This window comes from Berghia stephanieae, chromosome 15 (genome assembly GCF_034508935.2).
Source record: "Berghia stephanieae isolate SIO BIC M18660-M18661 chromosome 15, UCSD_Bste_1.3, whole genome shotgun sequence".
Classification (NCBI taxonomy): Eukaryota; Metazoa; Mollusca; class Gastropoda; order Nudibranchia; family Aeolidiidae; genus Berghia; species Berghia stephanieae.
The window spans coordinates 4019668-4030477 of NC_088374.1; the positions used below are offsets into that span (position 1 = coordinate 4019668).

The window sequence follows — 10810 nt, forward strand, 5'->3', positions numbered from 1 at the left end:
GCATAGTGGGCAGGGAGGTACTTATTGTGTCTTCTATTCCCCTATATCTGTTTTCCAACTTGCATTCTGTCTTTGTCTTGGAATGAGATTGCTTGGTTTTGTCCTGGCCCTGGTCGGGGTCCTGACTTGGAGGGAAGCAGTCAAATGCATAGTTATTGTTTTGGGAGATGATATTTTTTTTCCTTGTAAATCTGTTATGTATTATTATATTTGTTCTAATTTATAATGTAAGCATTTGAGTGTATTACTCTTAGTGGGGGCCGTTCTTGTGTCCAGATGAGACTTATTGGTGATCTCAAACTAAGAACATTGGTGGTATCCTCTTGGAATCTACATCTGATCCCTATTTGTTCCCAGTTCCCCTATGTCTTTCTTTTTCTTGGGTGCTTTAATTGTAATTCTAGAACTTTTTACTATCCCATTTTCTTCCTTTTTACTGGCGCTGATATGACCTTAATGTGTTGCAAGCGCCGTAAAACCCTTAAAAACAATAAACAAAAAAATAAACATACTCCTTATAGACAATATGAATAGTATCTACCTCCAGAATCCACTTATAAATCTGATATGACCCACCCAGATATTGAACTCCCTAAATGAACGTCCAGGTCAACAAACAGATTAAAGTGTTTCAGTACACCAAAAGAGTGTATGATTGTTACAAATGCTTAAATAATAATAAAAAAAATAAATGAATAATATGTAAACACCTTAGCAAAATATGTATTATGAGCAAAAATGGGTAAGAATACGCATTTTTTACGCAAGGTTGGCCTCAGTGTAAAATGTTTTGAGCACGTTTCGTGGATATTGCTCTCTTATTGTTAAACCTCCCAGTCAATCTGGTCATGTCTGGAAATGGAGATCAATAAGGAACATCTATATTTAAACTTGAACTTTTATATAACGCAATATCCCCTAAACATGCTCAAAGCATTTTACAATGAGTGCCAAGCTAACAACAGCAATGCTTAACATAACATGTAGGACGAGACATGATGCTTGTTAGGCGAAATTACATAATTACAGAGTTATAGTTATTTGCCGATGCAGGCCGAACAAACGACTTACCGATCACGTGTTCAATTTTTTCTCGCGTCCTCTCGTCTAATCTCGTCACTCCGGAATAGAAAGAGGAGGTGGAGCTTATATGATATAACGCAATGAAAGTTCTGTCCGATGACGGGTGGGGGGATATCACCTCTCCAAAACTTACCTTATTATATGAGATCTTGAGATTCTTATCCAATCATCGATTGCTCGTTTGACAGTTCGCTTGTGAATGGTTAGGAGACCATCTCTTGATTTATGGGCAGGCGGCTTTGCGTAAAGGCGGTGAGTGTTGTATACATCAAAGAGTACCGCTGACCGATGGGTAAATAGTGGTTGTGTAACCCAAAAGCCCTGCCGACTCGACTGCAAGCTCTTGTATGTAATAGCTGCGTCACCTCTAAACGCTCAGGAATTAATTAGTGAGGCAGGACTCAAAAACAAACAACGCTTTTGAATCACACGAGATACATCAGTGTGCTCGTCACATTGAGAATTGAAAAATGAGATATAAATCAAGAAAATCGACCGGAAAATAAAGAAACTGTCATTAAATTTTAAAAAATTGAGCAATATTTTTTTCAAAATCAATCTACTAGAAAAATTTTTATTTCTAAACCTATTTTTGTGAAACAAAGATAAATGTTCTCCTTTTTGCAAGCTGATTCAAACAATGTGGTTTTCAAATTTATCGTATACGTAATCATTTGGAAGCTCCCGAGAAAGGTATTTTTGTATAATCCCTTTCACACACACGCGCGCACGCACACACACACACACACACACACAAACATATACAAACAATACACATCTCTGGTCATCTATTGCCTATATTATTAATGTTAATATATACATCCCATGCTGATTGTCACTACCCCCCCCCCCCCCCCCCCAACCATTGCCACCATCCAAGTACCAGCGGCCATTTCTCTTTGATCTCGTATCATGGTCTACCCGAAGCCCAACACCTCGATCGTTTGTGGGTCAACCCCCCCCCCCCTTCCCCCCCTCCCCCCACATTCCCCCGTAATCAATTTATAATTTTCTCTCCGTAAAGAGCGCCACATGCACAATTATATACTATTGAATGACACTGACCTTGCCCCTCCCCTAACACATGGTAGATCCGATGCTGCATACCGCTTGAGAGCCTTCACTATCCAGATCTCGTTCATGGTCACGTGAGAAGGCTATATCCATTCGGGATCGGCGTTTGGCGTCTCGTTCGGCCCGATTTCGTTAAAAGCCTAATTTTTTCAACATGAACAACGCTGATAACAGCCAGGTACTCATTTTACACCTGAGTATGGTGAGAGAATGTGACTAAAGAGCCTTTTGCCAAGGACTGCCCCACTCAGGGCAGGACTCGAACCCAGGACTTTCTGATCGGAAGGCGAGTGTTTTACCACGAGACCACATAGCTGCACATGTTCCTTTCCCAATGCTCTGGACCAGGAAGTGATTTATAAAAACTCCTAGAACTACAAGCTGTGGACTTTTAAAAAGAATGAACAAAGATGAATATGGCAGCTTTGAAAAAGAACAAAATACCATAAACGTTTCGAGTTCAAAACCCTTCTTTAGCCATTAACAAAAACAATCCAAATTTTTTGTTGTTTTGTTAATGGCTAAAGAATGGTTTTGAGCCACTGAATATAAAAATAAAATAATAAAATAATAAAATTCCCCTTATTCATCCCATAGGGGAAATTTGTCTCTAGGGTCTATTTCAAGGGAAGACTGGAATAACCCAGGCGTTAGCTGCAGTGCAGCACCGCAAATTGAGCTAAGGCGAGGTAACTTGCTCAAGGCCACACAGTGAATCGGCGGATGATCGAACTCTGTACCTTTCGGGTACGAAGCAAAGACCGTACCGCTGAGCTGCGCTGCCCCATAAGTTAATAAATTATTTGTTAATTTCAAATTAATAACATATTTCCATTTTACTTGCAGGTGGAGTTAGAGGCTGGTTTGCGATTTGAGGAAGCTTACTACGCCCAGGTAATTTTACATAGAGATCAACCACAGTGATCAGATCAGGATGTCCCAATTTAGCAATCTGAGAAAATAAAAAAAAAAAAAGAAAGAAAACTGGAACGTTTATGTGTGTGGAAATTCAGGGCGGCCAAGTGTCCCGCACCACCTCATGTCCCGCATTTCAGCCCAGTTGTTGATAGTTATTAGTATTAGGAGAATGTGACTGTGATATATATCATCCTGTATGATCAATCAATACACATTCTGTTTGTCTTGATTAGTAATACACATTCTGTGTGTCTTGATTAGTAATACACATTCTGTGTGTCTTGATTAGTAATACACATTCTGTGTGTCTTGATTAGTAATACACATTCTGTGTGTCTTGATTAGTCCCTTCAAAGTGTATGTAGTTGATGTCGGATAATATTAAATTTTTGTAGGTCAATGGCAATGGCCGAGTTATTATTATCTGATGCCTCCAATACTAGGGTCAATGACAGCGGTATTATTATATGATGCCTCCAATACTGGGATCTATGACCGAGTTATTATTATATGATGCCTCCAATACTAGGGTCAATGACAGCGGTATTATTATATGATGCCTCCAATACTAGGGTCAACGACCGAGGTATTATTATATGATGCCTCCAATACTAGGGTCAATGACAGCGGTATTATTATATGATGCCTACAGTACTAGGGTCAACGACCGAGGTATTATTATATGATGCCTCCAATACTAGGGTCAATGACAGCGGTGATGCCTCCAGTACTAGGGTCAATGACCGAGGTAATACGATGCCTCCAGTACTAGGGTCAATGACAGCGGTACTATTATATGATGCCTCCAATACTGGGGTCAATGACCGAGTTATTATCTGATGCCTCCAATACTAGGGTCAATGACATCGGTATTATTATATGATGCCTCCAATACTAGGGTCAATGACAGCGGTATTATTATACGATGCCTCCAATACTAGGGTCAATGACAGCGGTACTATTATATGATGCCTCCAATACTAGGGTCAACGACCGAGGTATTATTATATGATGCCTCCAATACTAGGGTCAGTGGCCGAGTTATTATTATATGATGTCTCCAATACTAGGGTCAATGACCGAGTTATTATTATATGATGCTTCCAATACTAGGGTCAATGACAGCGGTATTATTATATGATGCCTCCAATAATGGGTTCAATGACCGAGATATTATTATATGATGCCTCCAATACTAGGGTCAACGACCGAGGTATTATTATATAATGCCTCCAATAATGGGTTCAATGACCGAGATATTATTATATGATGCCTCCAATACTAGGGTCAACGACCGAGGTATTATTATATGATGCCTCCAATACTAGGGTCAATGACCGAGGTATTATTATATGATGCCTCCAATAATGGGTTCAATGACTGAGTTATTATTATATGATGCCTCCAGTACTAGGGTCAATGACCGAGGTATTATTATATGATGCCTCCAATACTAGGGTCAATGACTGAGATGTTATTATATGATGCCTCCAATACTAGGGTCAATGATCGAGTTATTACTATATGATGCCTCCAATACTAGGGTCAATGACCCAGTTATTTTAAACTACATCCAATCAGTAATATTATTGTGTGCTGTCCGCTACTGACAATGTGTATTTGTGTGTGTTTGTATGTGTGTGTGTGTATTTGTGTGTGTGTGTATGTGTATGTGTATGTGTGTGTGTGTGTGTGTGTGTACGCCTATTTCTCTGTCTCTCATTTGTCCCACATTCTGCCCCAAAACGTCCCTCATTTTGACTTGTTGAACTTAGCAGCCCCTGGGTGGGGTTCCTGACCTCCCATAGTGGGCAGGGAGGTACTTGCTGTGTCTTCTATCCCTTGTATCCTGGGTGGTGTTTTTGACCTCCCATAGTGGGCAGCGAGGTACTTGCTGTGTCTTCTCTCCCCCTGTATCCTGGGTGGGGATCCTGACCTCCCATAGTGGGCAGGGAGGTACTTGCTGTGTCTTCTTTCCCCATGTATCCTGGGTGGGGTTCCTGACCTCCCATAGTGGGCAGGGAGGTACTTGCTGTGTCTTCTATCCCCCTGTATCCTGGGTGGGGATCCTGACCTCCCATAGTGGGCAGGGAGGTACTTGCTGTGTCTTCTATCCCACTATACCCGTTTTCCAAATGTTTCCTGTCATTGTCTTGGAATGAGATTACTTAGTTTTGTCCTGAACCTTGCCGGAGTTCCTTGGCTGGGAGGGAAACAGTCGAATATATAGTTATAGTTTTGGGAGATGATATTTTTTTCCTTGTAAATCATCTCTCTGTTATGCATTGTATTATGTTTAGTTTACATATTATATTATCTGATTTGTAAACATTTGAGTGTATTCCTCATAGTTGGGACCTGTGCTTGTGTCTGGATGAGACTTTTAGGTGATCTCAAACTAAATACATTGACGGTGTGCTCTTGGAATCTACATATGTTCCCTATTTGAACCAATTCCCCTTTGTCTCACCTTATCTTTTGTGCTTTAATTGTAATTCTAGAACTTTTTACTATCCCATTTTCTTCCTTTTTACTGGCGCTGATATGACCTTAATGTGTTGCAAGCGCCATGAAACCCTTAAAAACAAAAACAAAACAACTTAGCAGCCCGAAATGACCCTTGCGTGTCCCAGGATGTTTTGTTTTTGACAAGCAAAGTAAAACATAGAACAGAAAATCTCTAAATCTAGATTATGTTGTACAATAGTCCAAACATACTTGTGTTTTTTAGATCATGACGGTGTTGTTAGTGTTAGGGTGTTGACCTGATTTAGCTCTTTGAAAAGTTAGCCGCTATGAATTTATTTAAAAAAATGACACCCTACATGAAGTTGTCGCTAGGCATTGTGGGAAGGAATAGCATTGACTTATCAAACTCATTTTCACGCCACGACCAAACAAAAGAAAAATCCGAGCACTCACTTTCGCCAACCACATAACCGAAAACCCCATTGACAGGTACGCCACAAACAATTCGAACTGCTTCAAAATCCCACAGACAAGAACACAAAACTACGGAAATTATTTCTTCATTAGAACTATCTCAGAGTGGAATGGGCTGGATGAACTGGTCACCATGGCACCACACCTAAACGATTTCAAGGCCCGCCCACGCCCAATGAGGACGCCGCTGAAATACAACCAGACCATTGGTTTCTTCAGCGCCAACCATACAGATACAGATACAAACAAGTGATATCATCAGGAATCGCCCATGTTTTCACTGTGAGATCCTGGGCGGGATCCTTTGACCTCCTATGGTGGGCAGGAGGTCAAGCTATGTCTTCTATCCTCTTATATCTGTTTTCCAAGTCGCTTTCTGTCTTTGTCTTGGAATGGGATTACTTAGTTTTGTCTCAGCCGTGGCTGGAGTCCTTGACTGGGAGGGAAATAGTCAAATATATAGTTATAGTTTTGGAAGATGATATTTCTTTCTTTGTAAATCATGTTTTGTTAATTATCTATTCTCTAAACATTTTAGTGTGTAACCTTTAGTGAGACTGTGCTGGTGTCTGGATGAGACTTTTGTGTAGTCTCAAACTAAGTATGTCTTGGAATCTACATCTGTTCCCTATTGGTATCATTCCCCTTTGTCTTACTTTTTCCTCGTCCTTTTATTGTACATCTAGAATGTTTTTACTATCCAATTTTCTTCCTCTTTATTGATGCTGATATGACATAATTGTGTCTTGAGTGCCGTAAAACCCTTAAAAACAAACAGAAACGTCATTGTGAGATAACGCCACCTAGGCAAGAAATGAAAAAGAAACAAGTGGAAAATATGAGAGATATGACCAAATGCCTGAGAAGGATCCTGAGGATATTTTGGCCTAAAGTAATTTCAAACAAAGAACAGGCTAAACGCACTGAATTTGAACCAGTATCTGAAGTTGTAAAGAGAAGATGGAAATGGACTGGACATGTCCTCAGAATGGATCTGAGTGCCATTCCCAGGATAGCCCTGAAGTGGACCGACCCACCAGGGTACGAGAAGATGTGGCCACCCGCTCTAGATCTGGAGGATGAGCTTAAAGCTAGTGGTTGGTCTTGGGATGACAAAAATTGCCTCCAACCGAGAAAGATGGCGCCCCAACGTGTCAGCCTTATGTGGTGGTCAAGCTTCAAGATGGAGTTCCCTGTCAGCCTTATGTGGTGATCAAGCATCAAGATGGCGTTCCATCTCAGCCTTATGTGGTGATCAAGCATCAAGATGGCGTTCCATCTCAGCCTTATGTGGTGATCAGGCATTAAGATGGCGTTACACTGTGTCAGCCTTATGTGGTGATCAGGCACCAAGATGGCGTTCCACTGTGTCAGCCTTATGTGGTGATCAGGCACCAAGATGGAGTTCCCTGTCAGCCTTATGTGGTGATCAGGCACCAAGATGGAGTTCCCTGTCAGCCTTAAGTGGTGATCAGGCACCAAGATGGAGTTCCCTGTCAGCCTTATGTGGTGATCAGGCACCAAGATGGTGTTCCCTGTCAGCCTTATGTGGTGATCAAGCATCAAGATGGAGCTCCACCGTGTCAGCCTAATGTGCTGATCAGGCACCAAGAGGATGAATAAGTAGATAAGACAAAGGAAAGTCAAACTGGATGTTGTGGTGGCCTTTAGAAAAGTCGATTTTGACATTTACGATGTTTCACTTTATTTGACTTTAAAAGTCGTTCATCATGGTCTGCCTCATAACACATTCTCTCTTTAGAACCACAGGAGTTAAACGATTGATAGTCCTTCGTTCCTACAGAAAGCTACAGTCATATATACAGAAAGAGTAATTTTGAGAAAGAGATCTTGATGGAGAAACATGCAGAGCTCAACGAGGGACAGACGATGGTACAAGTGTCATGACACGAACTGGAGAGATGATGGTGATGATGATGATTATGATGATGATGATGATGATTTTAATGACAGCACTATTCTATCATTTTTCATTCGTCTTTTAGAGTCTCTTTCATCAAGTTTTGTCGACAAAGGGAAAACCCGTCACGACTATGTGAATTAAATAGAATCCTATGTATCATTCGATTTATTATTTGATGGTGTTTGTTTGTTTTCTATATATTGGTTTATTCTTTTCTATATATATATATTAAATAGGTAGATAGTTAGATGGTGGAAGGTTTGTGTGTGTGTGTGTGTGTGTGTTTGTGAGAAATATATATTTATATATATATAATATATATATATATATATATATATATATATATATATATATATATATATTATATATATATATATATATATATATATATATATATATATATATATATATATATATATATATATATATATATAGACAGAGAGAGAGAGAGATTTGAATGGATTGATGTTATTGTTATGCACCTAGAACTTTATTGTATAGAGGATTAGGTGCAATATATATAAATGTCATTATTATTATTATTATTATTATTATTATTATTGTTATTGTTATTATTATTATTATTATTATTATTATTATTATTATTGTTATTGTTATTGTTATTATTATTATTCCTTATTATTATTATTATTATTATTATTATTATTATTATTATTATTATTATTATTATTATTATTATTATTATTATTATTATTATCTTCTACAGGTCATCCCAACCAAAGACAGGATAGAAGGACTCAAGGCCTTCCGAGAAAAACGTCCCCCCAAGTATGAGGGACATTAGATGTAGTAGAGTCACCTCGTTCCAGCGCCCCCACCCCCCTCCCAACACCCTTATATACCACCAGCCTCGAGTATAGCCAACATTTTGCCTGTAACAAATCGTTTCTCTTTTAAGAAATGCCAAAACCTCATTATACTATAGCGCCATCTGCCACCTGACACATCTGATGGCGAGAACGCTTTAAACAATAATAATAGAAAAAAAAAAATTTGTTTTACCGTCTATGCTAAGTTTAATAAACGAAGTTTATTAACGAAGTTTATTCAATTTTAGGCTTTCGCCAATAAATCAACAATTTGATGCCAACATACATGAAAGTGGAAAAGAAAGAAAAAAAAAAGGTAAATGGAACCAAAAAATAAACTGATACACCACACAAAAATACAACAATCGTAATACCATCAATGCGTACAATAATAATAATAATAGTAATAATAATAATAATAATAATAATAATAATAATGATAAGAAGAAGAAGAAGAACAAGAAGAACAAGAACAAGAAGAACAAGAACAAGAAGAAAAAGGAATGACATAATCAGTCGGATGGTGAAAAGGTTTGAGCTAAGATATTGCCAAGTTTAGTTAGAAGGTCAATTTTTATCCAAAATGAGTTCTTGTCATAAATTATTAAATCAACCATTTTTGTACATCTTCGGGAAATATCAAAGCTTAACTTCACTTCTAAAATTTTTTTACAGCTAGTCACGTTGAAAAAGTATGAAACTTGAGAAAAGTTGCTGGATACCTTTCCCATACATCTGACCAAAACTTCATGAAAAATCATCCGATTTACTTCAAATAAAGATTAAAATGCTCTGGGGAGCATATTCTTTCAGAAAATGAAAAAAAAAAAAAAAAAAAAATGCAAAACCAACATTTTTACCTTCAGACTGATTATGTCATGCACTGACAGAATTTTCCTAAAGTTTTTGATCACAATGAAAAAAAAAAAACGGTGTCAGATAGATGGGATTTGGCCATTTAAAAAAAATGTGTAATTACCATCTGTTTCGACTTATTTATTAAAATCTTTCCAATTTGAGTTCAGATAAAGATCCAAATAATTGTAGAATCCCATACAACACTGACATATTATAGTGATTCCAACTACTGCTAGAATCCCATACAACACTGACATATTATAGTGATTCCAAATACTGCTAGAATCCCATACAACACTGACATATTATAGTGATTCCAAATACTGCTAGAATCCCATACAACACTGACATATTATAGTGATTCCAAATACTGCTAGAATCCCATACAACACTGACATATTATAGTGATTCCAAATACTGATAGAATCCCATACAACACTGACGTATTATAGTGATTCCAAATACTGCTAGAATCCCATACAACACTGACATATTATAGTGATTCCAAATACTGCTAGAATCCCATACAACACTGACATATTATAGTGATTCCAAATACTGCTAGAATCCCATACAACACTGACATATTATAGTGATTCCAAATACTGCTAGAATCCCATACAACACTGGCATATTATAGTGATTCCAAATACTGCTAGAATCCCATACAACACTGACATATTATAGTGATTCCAAATACTGCTAGAATCCCATACAACCCTGACATATTATAGTGATTCCAAATACTGCTAGAATCCCATACAACACTGACATATTATAGTGATTCCAAATACTGCTAGAATCCCATACAACACTGACATATTATAGTGATTCCAAATACTGATAGAATCCCATACAACACTGGAATATTATAGTGATTCCAAATACTGCTAGAATCCCATACAACACTGACATATTATAGTGATTCCAAATACTGCTAGAATCCCATACAACACTGACATATTATAGTGATTCCAAATACTGCTCGAATCCCATACAACACTGACATATTATAGTGATTCCAAATACTGCTAGAATCCCATACAACACTGACATATTATAGTGATTCCAAATACTGCTAGAATCCCATACAACACTGACATATTATAGTGATTCCAAATACTGCTAGAATCCCATACAACACTGACATATTATAGTGATTCCAAATACTGCTAGAATC

General features: G+C 37.9%; 1 protein-coding gene across 1 annotated transcript in view; it reads left to right on the top strand.

Moving 5' to 3' along the window:
• Positions 1 to 9110, top strand: part of LOC144960284 (methylglutaconyl-CoA hydratase, mitochondrial-like) — a 28053-nt gene extending 18943 nt beyond the window's left edge. The window contains exons 8-9 of the mRNA XM_078893325.1: positions 3004 to 3051; positions 8670 to 9110. Of these exons, the coding sequence (XP_078749451.1) occupies positions 3004 to 3051; positions 8670 to 8747 (126 nt within the window). The 3' untranslated portion in view covers positions 8748 to 9110. The remainder of the gene's footprint in view (positions 1 to 3003; positions 3052 to 8669) is intronic.
• Positions 9111 to 10810: the final 1700 nt, after the last annotated feature.